General features: G+C 44.3%; 1 protein-coding gene across 2 annotated transcripts in view; it reads right to left on the minus strand.

Moving 5' to 3' along the window:
• TECPR2 (tectonin beta-propeller repeat containing 2) overlaps positions 1-17,828 on the minus strand; it is a 616,143-nt gene that overhangs the window by 289,489 nt on the left and 308,826 nt on the right. For both annotated transcript variants that reach the window (XM_085626337.1, XM_085626336.1), the window contains exon 11: positions 15,177-15,360. In XM_085626337.1, the coding sequence (XP_085482463.1) occupies positions 15,177-15,360 (184 nt within the window). The remainder of the gene's footprint in view (positions 1-15,176; positions 15,361-17,828) is intronic.

Genomic DNA, 17,828 nt, shown 5'->3' on the forward strand with positions numbered 1-17,828 from the left:
CTCCATTCTTTTTGGGCACCAGAAAGTAGCGAGAATAACCAACCCACTTCTGGCATCGGCACTCTCTCTATGGCTTCTTCGGCCAAAAGAGCTGTCACTTTCTGTCGGAGAAGAGATAGGTGGTCCTCTGTCAGCCTGTCATAAGTAGGTGGCATGGAGGGAGGGGTAATCTTGAAGGGGAGGGAGTAGCCACTTTGGACAATTTGCAAAACCCACATGTCTGATGTCATGGACTGCCAGTGGGGCAAGTGATGGCGAATCCTGCTGCCCACTGGGCACCCGTGACGGTAAATGGCCAGACGAGGATGGTTTGGAAGTTGAGGCAGCTGGTGGGGTGCTGGACTGACCCGACTGCTCGTCACCCAACCCACTGGGCCAGCATGAGCCAAGATCACATCCGCGAAGGCTGGGCGGGAAGGATGCAGATGCATGCCCCTTCCATAGCCACAAAAGGAACGAAAAGTGGATTGAGGGTGACAAGGGGCCATGGAAAGGCCCAAGAACATGACCGTAGCCCTGCTGTCCTTAAAGCACTCCACCGCAGAATCCGCCTGGTCTCCAAAGAGAAGGGAGCCATCAAAGGCCAGGTCCATGAGTGATGTCTCGCCATCCCCAGAAAAGCCAGTAGTCCCCAACTAGGCATGGCGTCGCAGGGCCACTGTGAACAAAACTGCTCTGCCTAGTGAGTTGGAGGTGTCTAGTCCACACCAAGTATTGAACTTAGCTGGATCCCCCCATCTGCAACGGCCTGTGAGAGCACGGCCCTGGCCTTCCCTGGGACTGTTGGTAGCATCTGTGCAACTGTATCCCTCAGAGCCTGGGAATAGAGGCCTAAATGGCATGCAGTGTTCATGGATCGCCATGTCAAGCTGGTGGAAGAAAACATTTTCTTGCCTATAGTGCCCAGCTTCTTAGATTCCTGATCTAGCAGGGTGGTTGGGAATACACAAGGATTTACTTGGGATGTTAAGGCTTTGACCACCAAGCTCTCAGGAGTGGGGAGTTGGGTGAGGAAGTTTGGGTCCCCTGGAGGGTGGCAGTCGGAAATCATCCTGTTCACAGGAGCCTCTGTGCTGGGCTTGGAACAAGTCCCAAGCAGGACGTCAAAAAGTACCGCATTGAAAGGAAGAAGCAGTTCTGATGGGGACACTCCCAGCTGAAGAAACTTTCGTCAATGTTGTAAACAACAAGAGAGGGAGGGAATAAGTCAGGAAACACTCTTAGTACCCCAGGGTAAATCTAGTCAAAACAACAGAAGAGTGTGCCTTGAAACAAAGTATATAGAGCACGACAGGAGAAGCCAAATTTTGTTCTTTATAAAGCCCTCACTCACCAACCTGGTTGGTGACATGCTTCATCATTGGGCCCCACCAGGAGAGGCAGAGTGCCACCCTGGTGTGCTGCAACGCCAGAATTACTGCAGAGCTGGTTATTCATGTGTGGTGAATAGTGAAGATGTGAAAGTTAAAAGTATAACGTTGTGTCCAGAAAAAATGTTTCATTAAAGGCCAATCGGACACAGTAAAAACAAAGTGTGGGACGACAAGCTGAGTAGATTGTTCAGCAGAGTCCACTTAAGAGGTGGTCAACATGTTTCTGCCTATGTGTTTGTAATTTAAACGGGCATTCTTCAGGACCATAAGGTGTAAACCCTGGCGATATGGGCTTGCTAAGGCCCACCCTAACCTGAGGTTATAAGTGTAAAAAGAATAAAATGTGTCAGAAGATTTTAACACGTGTCATCTGGTATCCCTCGTGCGTGAGAGGAACAGAGTTTATTCTGGTTGTACATAACATACACAGACATACATACAAAGAAAAAGACAAACATAGTCGTTAGCCATAATTCATTCCGTAAAATCCAGTTGAATAAACAGATACTGATGCTCTACGCAGTGCACAAATAAGCAGTACCACTTAACAGGACGTGCTGCATATGGGAAATGATGTACACTAAAGGAGGTAAACCAAAATTCATTCGGTGAAGGAATCTCACAACAGAGTCAATGAATCTATATGCCCATTGTGAGTTATATCGATAAACATAGACTGGAGTGAGAAACGCTATGCGTAAAGCTTTTAAACACAGCGCAATTGGGCATAGGATACTTATTAGAGGAAAATAAACAAAATCTCATTTAAGACGCAGCTATTAACTATATCATGGGTCTCGGGAGGGGGTGATTGCAACAATGGCACACCCTAGAGAATTAGAGGGAAAAGAAAACGAAGCATAGAAATAAATTGATTAATAGAGACGCGACCAGAATGTCGCGTTACTTATCTTAGCTGCCGAGAAAGGAGGACTCAAGCCTGCAGTGCATAACACCCGCTTGGTGCCTGCAAATATCCTCTTGAACCGGACCCCGATGACGAAGTTAAAGGAGAGACCGGCATGTATATAAAGACAAGTTTCCCGAAGGTTTACTAGGGTGCGGAGACACGTCCTGAGGGGCGGGGTCACGTATGCGCTGAAAGGCGTCACCCGCTATCTCTCAATCAGGAGTCAGGAGACTTAGGAGGCCAGAGGTTGGACGAATTAGAGGTTAAATGACAATGAGTCTGGTAGTCATGGAAATGGAGCGCTAGAGATACGCGTTTGAGAAAAAAAAGTGAGCTTGTGTGAGCATCAAAGTCGGAAACTTTATTCAGCCATAGCGGTCAAACACGGAGGCAGAAACCTGATCGTTCTGCTATAAGTCTCCGTAGTTGGCACAAGGGTTTTACACATTTGTGAGTGAGCTTACACAGGGTAAGTACAGAATGAAAATAAAAAGAATAAAATACACAGGACAAAAAACTGAGCAAAATGACAGTGTGTGGGACACGAGAAAGGTTATCATGGGGCTGTTGCCTGAGTCGATAAACAGAAAACACTCGTACTTAGTGCGAGTATGGGGGGGCCATATAAATCAATAGGTTCCAGGGTCAGGTACCCATATACAGCATAGCAAATGGGAGCGTCCCGTGAGATGGTCATCCTTCTTTTCTGGCACAGTAGAAAGTGTTAAGTGGAAAAAGATATTGATAGTGTGGTCAAGTAGTGTCATGAGAAGTGCGAATAACTAGCGCTTCAACACTGAAGACCAGGGGATGTTATCATTTAGCCCTTTGTTATGAGTGCCCAGCCGGTACACCCACCTTTGTTCTTTTTCAAAAAGGATTTCTTGAGTGTTGCGTTGTGTGTTCACATGTTCGATAACTGTCCATCTGAGATCATTGGCAGTATGATTCTGTTGTATAAAGTGTTCACTGAGTTTAGTGGTAATTCTACCACAGCGGATATTGCTGCGATGTTCACCAACTCGTAATTTCACTTTTCAAGTCGTCATGCCCACATAACGTAAATCACATGGGCACATTATCAGGTAAACCACATTGGTCGAGTTACAGTTTGTGTGGGTTCGCTGTGTCCACGTCTTTCCTGGTTCTAAATAAAGGACTTTAGTATGCTTAGTCAAGTACCAGACGCTGCAGTTTGTGCAAGGAAAGTGGCCCATGACTTTGGGTAGTCCCCATGCCTCAGTGATAGTTGGATCTTTGGTGCGATTATCTCTCGGACGTGTATGGACTAGGGAGTCTTTCAGGCTGCGTCCTTTTTTGAATTAAAAAAGCGGTTTTTCCCAGATGCGGTTATTGCTCGTGAGGATAACCCAATGTAGAAGCACTGCTGTAAGTTGTTACGCATGTCAGTGGTAGGTCTTTATTTACTTTGGGGTTATCTTCAAGGAGCGCCTCTCTTGGCTGGTTGCGTGCTCTTTTATAGCCTTTGTTTAAAATTTTGTCTGGGTAACCCCGATGTTTCAACTTAGTTGTGAGATCAGTGGACTGCTTGCGGAAGTCTTCCAGGTTACTGCAGTTTCTCCTTACCCTAAGATATTGGCCATAGGGTACGTTTTCTCGTAAAGGTCTTGGGTGGAAGCTAGCGAATTCGGGAAGATTGTTCCTGGCAGTGGGTTTGTAGTAAGTTTTGGTTGTTAGACAAGCATTGGACTTCGAGATCACAACGTCCAGAAACATCACTGATTGTGAGCTACAAGTGTGAGTTAATTTTAAGTTAAGATCCAGGGTATTCAACCATTGTAGAAAAATCATTAGGTCGATCTCCACACTTTTCCAGATAAGGAGGATATCGTCTATGTATCTCTTCCAAAAAATAATGGAAGAGGAATGGGGACTGGTAGCACTTAGGATGTGTCCGATTGGCCTTTAATAAAACATTTTTTCTGGACACAATCGTGATACTTTTAACTTTCACATCTTCACTATTCACCACACACGAATAGCCAGCTCCGCAGTAATTCTGGCTTTGCAGCACACCAGGGTGGCACTCGGCCTCTCCTGGTGGGGCCCAATGTTGAAGCATGTCACCAACCAGGTTGGTGAGTGAGGGCTTTATAAAGAACCAAATTTGGCTTCTCCTGTCGTGCTCTACATACTTTGTTTCAAGAAACTTTTGTCAAGACATTGGTCTTGACTGCCAAATGGGCAAACTAAGGTCCAGGACCTCAGCTGCCCTCCGCACCACCATTGAGAATGAAGCTCCCTTCTCTGTAGCCACGGTAGGGAGACAAAGCATGCCAGTATCTGTAGAAGTGTCTGGTCGAGTAGCTTCGCCCAGATCCTCACACCAGTCCATTTGTTCTTCATAAGGCTGGTATACCTCAGGATCCGCCAACCCCTCCCATTCCTCCCTGAATCCTAGCCCATAAGAATAAGGCTCAGGCTCTGGCTTAAACAGCATGGCTCCAGTCGGTGCCAGTGTTGGACAACGCCTCTCCGACTGTGTGTGTCGGGGATGGGGACGGCGCCACCAGTGGGTGCCGGGGCCGCTAGCAACGCCGGTCTCGGGATCCCTCTGTAGATCCCTGGGCCCAACTGGCACCATATCCACCAGCGTAGATTCAGTAGGGTCCCCTTCATAACCAGCAAGGCCCAAAGGCGCGCCGGATGGAACAGGTTGCACAAATATGAGGTGCTTGGCCTCATGTGCTGTCTCGAAGAGACATGTTGTATATACTTTGTGGGCTTCAGCTTGCATACGCTGCCCATTTGCTGGCTCCATCGTCGCTCTCATTCTTTCTTCACATTTGTCCAATGCATGCATGCGTCACTGCTCTTCCTGTGTTTAACCTGCCCCAAGAGCATGAACCAGTTACTACTATCCATCCCCAGCTCCCATTCTAGCAAATGCTTTTGGAACTACTTTTTGCTTTGATTTGGAGCACTTTACAGAAGCACTCGTTTCTTCACTCGCTCTGAGCTCAGTTTCTGTAAAGAAGGCTGTAAATCTTGTTCTGATCTCCTCACAAACTCTTCTGCTCCAGGATGAATATTTACATTTTCTAGGGTGCGCTAAATAATCGATAAGTCTGTGTATTTTTGTGCAACTCGTGTGGTCATTGTGTCGCGCTAAATAATCGATGTGTCTGTTTATTTTTGTGTAACTCTTGTTCTTGTTGTGTAGCATAGTGCTTGCTTTGGTTCTTTTTTTGCATTTTAACCCATTTTGATCTTTTTTCTTGGCGCTCCAAGCTCTGTTTCCTCTATCCCTCATCGCTGCTTGCTTTGTGTTTGAGCACTCATGCAGATTTTCCAAACATAGCGTTTACGCCGTGTTACTTCCCATGGCATAGGTGCTGTTGGGGGTTCCTATTTCTGACCATGTTCAGTCTCTGAGAAGATACACAACCTGCTTCCAATAACTCAGAAAAGACCGACTGCTGTGATAAGCAGTCGAGCGGAATCATGGGCACCCTGCCACTCCCAGCCTCTTAGCATGGCTGCCACGCTAAGGCGGGTCATTTCTACTTCACATAAAACCTTGATTAAGGACAAAACAAGCATTCTCACTTCAGAAACTTCTTCAAGGTATGAAAAATAACAAGGATTGTAATATTTAGTACTTATGACCTGCCGAGTCTACGGATGTTTTTGACACATAACGCACGCATGCAGAGTTGGTCAAAGGATTAAATAATTTTATTTAAAATGGACCGTTAACAACTAAAATTATTACTTACATTATATAATGAGTGGAATATGATGTGCCCAGGTTGATGAAAACTGTTCTAGCAGACCTGCTAATTAAAAAAATGCCCCGCTCTAAGATGGCGATCTGTATAGGGAACGTTTGGCATATGGTTCGCTTGGCATATCACGCCCCACAGTGCAATGTAGGAAGCACAAAAAAGCCATGCCGCTTTACTTCTTGTGTTAATACATGACCAGTGTTCTGCTGATATGACAATTTTTTTATGAAAACACAATAAGTTGCTACATAAAATACTGGCCAATTTGTCAGCTATAGAGATTCTTACAACTGACTGACCTATAGCAAAGTGCACATCCCCTAAAAACACAATTTTTTTAAATTCAATTAATGCTGTCTTTTAGGTCACTAGTATGAGACAACCTATTCTTTGTTCTATGTCAGATATCACAATAATTCAATCAATCTTTTGTATCACGGGCTGAAGCCTAAGAACTAACTCAGTGTAAGTTATTTGTTTAATCTATTAGTTGTTAAAAATTAAGATGGCTGTTCTGTTTACAGTAATCAACTTTGGCTCCTGTGCCCATGCTTTAATGTGTAAAGGGACGTGTAATTAAACGTCATGTGGCTTAGTCTCGCATAAATTGCCTGTCAGCGTGCAGGGTTGCAGTGTTGCCGATCATGTGGATGAGGGTTCTTTTCTTGCACCCTGATCTGGGTATCTGTGGTACGGAGAGGTTTGTGCTTTGCCCTGCAGGTCCACGGCTGCTCTGTGGAGCTCTGGATGTTGCATTATGATCACCATCATTGTTTCCTGGCTCACCTCATCCGCCTGTATCTTACGTTGGCGACTGGTTGCCGCGGAGTATCTGCGGCTACTGCGCCACACACTGTGCCTATCTATGCACGCCAGGTGTGCAAGAGGACATGGTAACATCGCTGAGTAAGCCAGTCTTCAACCCGGTCTCTACTTTAGGTGATTGATTGATTGATTGAAAGTGGCTTCTACCTGTGAAAACATTGTCCAATATCAGTTTTCCATTTTCCAATGCGTTGTAAAGGGCTGCATGCATCTCTTCAAGTTTCACTATAGGAAACCGTCTGTTTAAGACTCCACCAACAAGTAGCTCGTGAGCAACTGATAGCTCGCCAGCTGCCTGTGAGTGACTCTCCGGTATGCAGTCCATTAGTTGAATTACTATATGTATATCAAAATCGAAAAGTGTGTATTTAATATGAAAATATGAAAATGTGTGTATACATGGCAAAATGACATTGACAAATACAAAAATAACAGATGATGGACGGAATGCTGAACAAATCAAACATTCACCCCAGTCACAGATCTGGGTTAAAACCATCGCTTTTTTGTACGCCATGCAATTCCAGTTTAGACCCAGCCATATGCAAATCAGTCTTGACCCTGCTCCCCATGGGAAAAGTCCAGCCCGAACTGCCAGGTAAGGTCCACCCTGGACTGGAAACAAGTATCCTGGGACAGGTTTCAAGGTATCACCCCTTATCAGTCAGTCTAGCTACAATCTGATGGCATAGCGAGCACGGAACCCACGTCTGGGCATACCCTTTCCATTTAGGGAGACAAATACAAAAAGAACACATGATAGACGGAATCCTGAACAAATCAAACATTCACCCCCAGTTACAGATCTGGGTTAAATCCATTGCTTTTTTGCAAGTCATGCCATTCTAGTTTATACCCAGCCTCATTTCACAATTATTTGGCATGCTGTAGAGGCTTAAGACATCATGCACTTGGCATGTTAATGTGTTTCCTTGGTATATTGTGAAATGGTATTTTTATCCCAACCCAGATCAGCTATCTGCACAGTAAGAATGCACTGCTCTTGGAGAGTCCTAGTTTCAGAACATCACTAACTCAACATCATCCATTCTCAGGTGTGGCTATCACTACCTGGAACTCATTACAGCACAATTTAAAACAAATGCCTAACCGTGTGCCCCTACGTAACCATTTGAATCCTTATCTGCCTCAGAATATACTTTACTAAAGACGCCAGAGAGAGAATGTTGTGCAGCGGCCAGAGCTGTCGACTTGGGAGCTGGGGAACAGGGTTTGAGTCTCGGCATCGGATCAACATCCTGTGATTTTGGGCAAATCACTTAATCTCCCCAAGTCCATGGTCAGCGCCCGGATACCCTCACAGGTGATAAGCCACACTATATAAATCTACAAATTACAAATACTAATGAGTAGCTGTGCTTCAAGGCAGACCCCCATTTAATATACACTCGTGGTTCCTTTCCTCTCCTATCCAGATGAAGACTGCTATTTTTCCTTCAGTATTAAACCTCCCTCCCAGACACTTATTTCAGTTGGGTTATCTTTTTAATTGCTGGTATTGTAGCTCCCAATACACATAATCTGTTGTGCTATGTGTTCACCATCCATTTACTCCAAGTGATGGAGCTCTATAGAAAGCTCTCAAATAAAAAAATTTACAAAAATTCTTTAACTGCTTCTTTTTGCAGTGTTATTACTTGTTTGATCTTTTTCAGGCTTGGTCTGTTTTTGATGAACATTTTGTTTTCATAATAGTTCTTGTGAGGTTTCCATACACTGTGTCTCAAATACAATAGCAAAAGCGACATGTGAATTGAACGTTTGAATTACATAAATATTTTACTGGTTTTTCAATGCCTGGTAATACATTTATTTGTGTCCATTTATTCAAATCCCACTCGTGTTTTATCCTCAATAAGGAAGCTTTCAGTGACTGGTGAGCCAATATGTCTACAACAGTACAGGTGTGGACATGTGGAATCATTCAGATTTCACGGACTAATTCATGTTTGTTTTATTACTTGTAGGACTTTCCAAAACCCCACTGTAACTGACCACACTTATGACCTTTACTTCACTTGTTTCTTGTATTTTTTTGTTATTTCGGGTGTATTTATTTCCCCAGGGGGTTTGTAGTCAATAGCAATGTTTAGTTATTTGGAAACTGTTAGATCAATTGAATATTCACTGTATAATACAATTAAATATTGTATCTTTGACACAGATGTATGCGGTCCTTTTTATTCTCTTTTTTCTAAGTTGTCTTGCCTCGCTTTATCATTTGGTCTTTTGTTTCTATATTATTGAAGCTTGGGTTGTGCTTCATCTCTAACTTGATTTCTGCAATGCATGCATGCCAACAAGCAGGTACCTGTATTTTCTCTTCAAAAATGTACAGTGTATTACGATTGTATTCATGGCAAGGAGTGGTGCAATCTAAGAGTAACCAAACACCCACTGTGATATAAGAGCAAACATTTTTGAAAAACAGCTCCCAGAGTTTAAAAACAAAACTAGTTGGCATTACTGCACAACACGGTACAAAAGGGGGTGGTGATGGACGGAGCATCAGAACCAATCAAACACTCACACCCAGTCAACAGATCTGGGTTTGATCCATCACCGTTCTTTAGCCCACTCTGCCACCCCAGTTCAGACATTGTCATATGGATCAAACCCAGATCTGTTGACTGGGTGTGAGTGTTTGATTGGTTCTGATGCTCCGTCCATCACCACCCCCTTTTGTACCGCTTTGTTCGCCATAAGTTGGCAGGGTATGCTCAGAAGTGAGTCCCTTGCTCACTTTGCCACTGGATTCAAGCAAGCCTGGCAGAAGACGGCTGAAATGCCAGAAACCGGTCCTAGGAAGCTTCTTTCCGGTCCAGGGAAGGCATGGCTTGGCAGTTCGGGCTGGACTGTTCCCATGAGGCATAGGGTCAGACTGATTTGCATATGGCCATGTCTGAACTGGGGTGGCAAAGTGGGCTAAAGAACGGTGATGGTTCAAACACAGATCTGTTGACTGGGTGTGAGTGTTTGATTGGTTCTGATGCTCCGTCCATCACCACCCCCTTTTGTACCGCTTTGTTCGCCATAAGTTGGCAGGGTATGCTCAGACGTGCTTTAAATGTTGCTACAAGCTAGGAAAATGCTAATATACATTGGGATTAGAGTGGGATTAAACATTAGAATCTTCATTTCTATATTCTAGTTACTGTTATGTCTGTTTTTGCTTAAATTGGCATTCGGGCCTGCTAGGCCGCAGTACTTAAGATGGAGCTCCTGTGAAGCCGCTGTAATGTGAGCGCGATAACTTCTGCGCAGAATCGGATGGCTCTGGAGATCTCCAAGTAACCTCAGCCCCTGTACCATCGTGTTCCTTGTCAAGGATAGGAGCATGGAGGGTTGCCAAGTGATGAACGGTGTGAACTACCAAAGGGACAATGAAAGAGCTGTACAAGGAGGCTTGCATGTTGTTACCTTGAAACTTTTGCCTTTGAACCGGAGGAGAAGAAATTCATTTTGCGCTTTGCTATGCCAAGTCTCATGGAAAACCAGTGGGTCATGTGAAACTTTTAAGAAATTGCAAGTTGACCCGGACTGGCCAATCCGAACAGTTTCTACCCCTAAATTGTTGCATGTTGATCTGAAGTAAGAGGGAAAAAAGGGTATAAAAAGACCCTCATCCGCCCAAGAGGGTTAGTTCACTGGGCTGATCTTCCGTGGCGTAGGGTCTACGTTGAGCTGATGAAGATTTCCATGGTTTACCTTACGTTTCTTTGATTTTCGGGAAGTTATTTCATCTGATGGTTTAATCATTGCTCTGGGTTGGACAATTTATCCCGGAGATTGTATCAGAGACTTTGAATAATCCTCTGTGTGATCGGAGGATCGCCCACTTTTGCTACCTGGTAACTATCAAATGCATTTCTAAATCTATGCTTATGTTCCAAAGATTTGGTTTTCTTCTTGAAATAAACTGAATTATGTTATAATCAGTAGCGCCTAAATGCTAATGCAGAACAAGTTAATATTAGATAAACAAATTTGGATTAATAAGAAATGAGTTTGTGATTCTTTAATGGAGTACTGAAAATTAATCAAATGTTTCCTAGGTTTTAATTGTGTTTTAGCTGGTTCTAAATCACCATCAACCAGTCCAACTAATTGGTCCGGCGAGCAAGTGGTGGAGTGCCTTGATGTTAAGGTCAGGATTCCATAGGTGCAGATGTATATAATGTGTATAATGTAAAGAAAGTTTAATCCTGATAGGTAAAAAAAGGTACCCACATTTCCAGCGCTGTTTCTCCTGTGTACAGATTTGTGTAAGATGAGTGCGTGTGGTGTTATGGGCCCCACCAATGAATGAGTGTATGGATGAGTTAGTGTGATGACGAGTCTGTGACATAGGGAGAATATGTAAATTTGCCTTTTCCGCTGGAGAAATATTCATCCAATTGGCCTGGATTCTGTCTGCGAGTGTGTGTGTAACCAGTTTTTGATTGAGTGAATACAATAAATGCTTAACACACCCTCCTGATAAGCCTAGCTGCTGGCCCACACTACTACAAAGGGAGCTGGTGGTACTTATATAATTTAGCCTCTGCTATACCACTGGGAACTCCCTGGACTCTGTGCACACTATACCTTACTTTGGTATAGTATATATAGAGCCAGCTTCCTACAAAGGTACATCAATAAAAAATGTTGGGTGTCTGACATTGAGTGAGAAAAGATCTAAAGCTTTCCCTGGTCCACAACATATCATATTTCCTTAGCTGGGAATAAAATATCGTAAGAGAAGCTAAAGCTTTGTCAAATTTGATGGGGGTGTGTGTAGAAACAGACCAATGTTTTGGTGGCGAGGTTAAAGGGATAACTCCTTCAATTCTTTTAAGGCATTAGTCGGTTCTTTTGAAGAACGAATGTTGCCACAACATACCCAACAGGAGGCCTCTGTCTGACAGCATTCAAATTAATTTGAAGCTTCATAAAGTTGAAAGGCACATGGATGAGGTTATCACAGTAGGCACAAAAACCAGAAACTACATGGAAAATTTTAAGTTTAAAAGAACCAGTAGCACAAAAGTGTGAATGTGGGGACTTGTACACAGGCTAGCAGTAGCAAACAATCTTGAAGGATCCAGTGACTGATCAAAGACATAACAATGAATCAGTTCAGTAAATAAGATCGTGTACACAAATCCTCAGCTATAAAAAAAAAAGCATCTGGAAAAGGAAATCCGGTAATCATCTAGAGGTTAGTACAAGGATCACTTGGTCAGAGGACACGCTTTGTACAAAGCTTGGACCATGCACCAGAGGTCATTTGGCACGGTGCATAAACAGGGTTTATTTCCAAGAAAGTAGTCATATGTCATGTACTAGGTATGTGCAGTCCTATTTATTTGTAGATCATCTAATAAGAACACAAATTGCATAAATGTTTACAGTAAAAAGGAGACGCAAATAAGGCTAAGGGAAAGGAAAGGTGTGCCAGGATTGCATTAGGTGCAAGGTGTTTGCATCAGGACAAAAAACTGACCCGAGGTATTTTGTCTGAAAGCTCTGTCTTGTCACCAAAATGTCTCTTCTTACTGTATTGCAAGCTTCCTGGACATGCCAACAAGCTATGGAATTTCCTCTTTATTGATCCACAGTATGCAACCGCTCTTCTAAGCCCAGTCAGAATCCACGTGATTAGGGCACAAGATGGGAGTACATGATGGTGGACTATTTCCTCAGGGTGGATGCCGTCCACCCTGCCAAGAAGTTGGGCCCCACTGAAAAATATGCTATACTTGTACCGGCGTAAATTTCAAAGACTGGGACATATCCAGCAGCGCCTGTACGTTTTCTGCTATTGATACACAACATCGTGCAGGCAGGAAGAGGGGTTTCTTATTTCTGACTCCAGCTGGGCCCATACCAAAGGTTGAATATGAGGTGTCATCAGGCCTTCTTTTGTTCGAGTCTCCTGGCTGGGAGCAGTCTGGAGTCTCAAACCTAGATGCAAATGCAGTTGAAGGCAAACAAAGATACACACCTTGTTACCACTTCAGACGTACTTAAGAGAAGTATGCTTTTGACTTTGTTCAGTCCCTGTATACAAGATATGCATGCACTGTAAGAACTTTAGATGTGTTGGTCTTTCCGAGTATTTACACAAAATAAATTGCATTTATATAGCACTTACTACCCCTGATGAGGTGTTTAAATAATCTAAATACCGCTATCTGTTTCTTTTATAGCGCTGCTCATCCCAATGCAGGGTGTTGGAGCGCTTTACATCCCACGAGCACATTAGATTAACAATAAATCATATAAGTTTGTAAGTCAACGTACAGGATATGTTACATAAAAACAATGGGGGTTCCAAAGAGTAGAAGTCACATACCATCCTTCATAGCTCTGTGCTATATTACAAGGATTACAATGTAACTGCAAACAACATTCGGATCTCTATGTTCAAAACAGTACCCACTTACTTATCTATATAAAATAAAATCTGTCATTTGCATGTAACATGATGTGATTTGTAGGAGACAAATTAACCCTCTGTGCTACAGTAAGAGTCAAAACGAGGCCTAAACAAAACACCGACCTTCCAAGCATGTGCATTAACCTCCAGAGATATCTTACCATTATTATTCATTCAGATTTACTAGAAACACACAGATCTCTGCAGCAGGTGCCTTAACCCCAAAAGATATTTTAAAATTCAGGCTTTACAACCAGTTTAACCAGAAAAGATACTGTTAGTTTTCTCTTCGTTGCCAATTTCTTTGTGTCAGAGTTTTCAACAAATTGGGAACCTATTTATTAAAAAGTAACTGCTGCATTATAGTCGGCAGGAATGTATTACAGTGTAGCGCATTCCTGTCCTTTCCCGGTGCGGTGCACAATGGACTGCCCTGTGTCAACCCAAGCACCCCTGCACCATGGTTCAAGGGTCGCTGCGTTGCATGCAGGATTGTTTTTGTGTTGGAAGGGGAACCTTCCTGCACAAAAACAATCTTCAGAGGCATATTCCTCTATCTATGTGTGCTGCTTGAGATGCCTCTTCCTGTGATGTCAGTTCCTGTGATACGAGGTATGATGTCACGCGCCGTGATGCCACTTTCACACTGTCTAACTAGGTTCCCCCCCCCCCCCTCCCTTATTTTTTCAGGACTTGTGCCCTGCACTTTGATGCTGTGCGCCTCGACTCAAAGATAACCACTCTTCTCAGCCCAGTCAGAAGCCACGTGATGACGTGCGCCTCGGCGCAAAGGCATGCGTACATAACTGCGTGTAGAATGAGAGCAGTCTTTTTAAACAGTTGCCTTCCCACCACACACAGTGATCGACGTTCCTAGTTTTCATTCTGTTCAGAAGAGATGAGAAACAGTAACCGTTTAATCGTGCACTCCCGCTTGTAAACCGCATGAGGGAACATGCCGTTCCCTCATGTTCCATGAAGGGAGTGTGACTGGAAGGCACCTCGTTCACCTGGCAGCTGTACAGTACACCGCGCTGGGGTCGCAGAGATTTTAATGAGGCCTATGTTTCTCCGAATAGAGGCCAGCTGCACCTCACACAATCCGAACACGAGATGTTGTCAGTGGCCATCAGCATGAACTGTTCTGCATTCCTTGTCTCGGATCCAAGCAAAATTTAGACCTTCCGCTCTGGAGGGCCTCCCGCTGAGTCCGCAAACAAAAAAAAGTTAATCAAAGCTTAAATTTCAAAGGAAAAGGGATGTGACAATACAGCAGGGATTTGTTAAAAATGCCTATAGTAGCCAGGGGCGTCAGTGACGTAACATGGGCCCCGCAGTCCCTGCGGTGCGGGGGTCCCCAAGCTCAAGGGACCCCCTCAGCACAGTACCCTGACCTGAGAGCTCCTTATTAAAACTGGAGGGGGGCCCTCCATGTACCTTGCAGGGGGGAGCACTCAAGTTTAACACAAAAACATGGGGCTACCCCGCAGAGTGCCTTCAGAGGCCCCGAAGGCTCCCATACCTCACATACATTTATTAGCATTAGGCCGAATGAGGGCCCTCTGAAAGTGTCGAGTTTCAGCCGCGTCGCACAGGCCTGAGTTTTACACCCCTGGCAATGTCACCTTGCGCCTTTTCAATTGGTTTGTTTATACTTGTGCATCACATTGAATAAATCAGTGTCATGTTTGGGTGGATTTTTTTCTGTTGCAGTTTGCACCTGAGCATGTAATAAAAAACTTAAGTTAAATATGGTTCTTGCATGAGAGCCTTGGTACTGCACAATATCCACAGTATGGAAGTAGTTGCAAAAGATATAATGTCTTTAAAAAAGTTAATATCATTGTAAAAAAGAAAGCACATTGCTGGCAACTAACCTGAGGGCGAGACTGCCACCTGCTGGACGAAATCTTCAAATTTCTGCCACCGAAGTCCAGCGCTGGGCAGGGCACTGCAGTATAAAGTGCCTCTATAATCCAAGCACCAGATATATTTTTCGGAGACAACTATGCTAGCTATTCCATAACCAGGGCCGCTGTAACCCATCCAGCTCTCAGCAAGCTAACAAGAAGAATGAAAGAAGAACACAAAATAAACTTTGTGTAGAAAGAAACCACAAAACCATTCTACAAGTCATTTACAAACATACCTTGTCAGGCGGTTACAAGTAACTTTTCTCAAAGAGTCAAAGTATATACAGTGGCGGCACTTCCGCTATGCGGAGGAGGGTCACCCCACTGCTTTCTCACAGTGCGAAAAGCAAAAACATAAAATGGTAATAACTTTTAGTTAATGCCATTTTATGTTTTCTTGGGTGGACGGGGCTGCTCTGCTAACGGCGCAGGGCAGGGGAGGAGTGGTTTGCCCACTCCTAAGTGTACAATGACTGGTCGGCCCTCTGGGGCCGCACAAACCAGTCATGTGCACTTTCACCTTCACCATGCAGGTTGCATTACAGCCTGCATGGAGAACATGCCCACCCCTCCAGCCCCTGGCTGAGCACCGTGTCACTGCACTCAGGCTAATCACAATGCTGCATTGCAGTGTTGTGATTGGCTTTGGGGAGCCTGGCTGCCTGCTTCCTGTCCGAGTCAGAGGCAGGAGAGCAGAGAAGACGTGGGACACGGCCTCAAGGTAAGTTTATAAAAAAAAAAATAAAAAAAAGATTTAGCTCCCTCCCGCGCAATTCCGTTCCCCCCCCACAATCCTCTCCCCCCCCCCCCCCCCCCCCCCCCCCGCCCGCGCACACGCGCTATGCCGGCCGCAACTGTACATTTATTTCAGTTAATAAAAACCATAATGTTTTACACAGCCGGATCAGTAGAAGTAACTCCGTTAACTAGTGTGGCGGCATCGCAGTCATCCCAGATCTACAGCTACATTGCCTCGCAGTTTACTCAGCCTAGACAGCTAATCTTAACCATAACCTTGCCTTTAACCATAGCCATATCCCTAGCTCCCACCAGTAATAACGTACTACACAGTAAGTGGCTTATATACACAAGGGCGTAGGAGACATGACATTTCTGGTGGGAGGAGGGGAAGCGACAACCTAGGGGAGAGCTCAGCCGGGATTATAGCTTGGCATTAGGAGTCAAAGCACTGCCTGAGCCATGTAAATAAGACAACACACATTATGATGAATATGATAAAGTCTTTAAAATAAAAACAGCACTTCAACATTTCTGTGTATCACTTAAGAACATAGCACCCTCATACCCTGAAGACCTTCCCACGAGTTACCCAAAATGTGTCAGTTTGTCGTGTTCACTATTTCTACAGCCTATGTTGTCATTAAACACGAAGCAAGATTATTTCATATTAACCATTTACAAGTGAGGGTTCTGTAGAGCGCAGATTCTGTACAAAATTACTTCAACGTGCTCTCAAGCTGAACGGCTAAGGAAAATGATACATAATCAAGTAAAACAATGGCGCTGGATCACACAATTTGGTCAAGCTGGGAATCTGTGATTTGTTGTGTTATGAGTATTTGTAAAGCACGCTATCGCACAGGAGGGCATCTTGGCACTGTTGCAGGCGCTAGTCTTGGAAACCCTAGGGCTGGCGAGGCATCTATTCGAAGAGCCATGTCATCCGATTCCTACGGAACTCAAGAATTGAAGTAGCTGCTCTGATGTGTAACGGCACATCCTTCCAAGCTTTGGGAGTCATAGGCAGTGCTTTAAATGTGCCGGTACTGTCCGGTACGGAGTACCTGCACTTTTTAATTTTGAGAAGGAGTGTACCGGCACTTCTCGAGCGTGACGAAATACATTTAATTGGAGAGTACCGGCACTTCTCAGAAATAAGCAGGTACTCTGGTATGGAGTACCTGCAATTCTATTTTTCCATTTCAAGCACTGCATATAGGAAGACGGCCCAACCATCGATTCTGGTTCTGAATATTCATGGGATGTGTGAAAGAAGTAGTCAGGCCAATCGGAGGTGTCTGACTGAAGTGTGAAATGAAATTCGGTTTCTGAAAACAAGACAGCTGGGCCCATGTTGATTATTCCTTTGAAGGTGTGTGTGTGAGACATCTGAATTGTGCTTTTTCGTGCACTCAAAGCCAGTGGAGGTTTCTGAGGTGCTGTGTGTGTGGTGTGGTAGTTCGATTCTGGCTGCTGAGTGGTGGATGTGGATGGGCATAGAAGAATGTAATCCTATATTCTCTGAAATGTACAGTATACAATTCTGGGCTCAAAACTTCAAATGGCTCCTAACCAACACCCGCAAAAAACTGTCACTCACACCCTTGTCACAAGCAGGCTTGACTATGGTAACACCCTTTAAGCTGGGACCCTAAACTTAGCATACGTCCCCCTGAAGAAATGTAAACTAAGGAGCAAACTGTGTGGGAATTTGCTACACTTGAGGAGGGGGCAGATAGGGCCCATGCCTCGTTCTTTTTTTTTCTGGCCCCTTCGGCCTCACCACTGCAGCTGCTGAATGTGCTAGAGGCAAAGCAGGAAAGAAAACACGCACTTTACATTGGCACACACATTTATTTGTCCATCAATCTTTCA

Source organism: Triturus cristatus, chromosome 9 (genome assembly GCF_964204655.1).
Source record: "Triturus cristatus chromosome 9, aTriCri1.1, whole genome shotgun sequence".
Classification (NCBI taxonomy): Eukaryota; Metazoa; Chordata; class Amphibia; order Caudata; family Salamandridae; genus Triturus; species Triturus cristatus.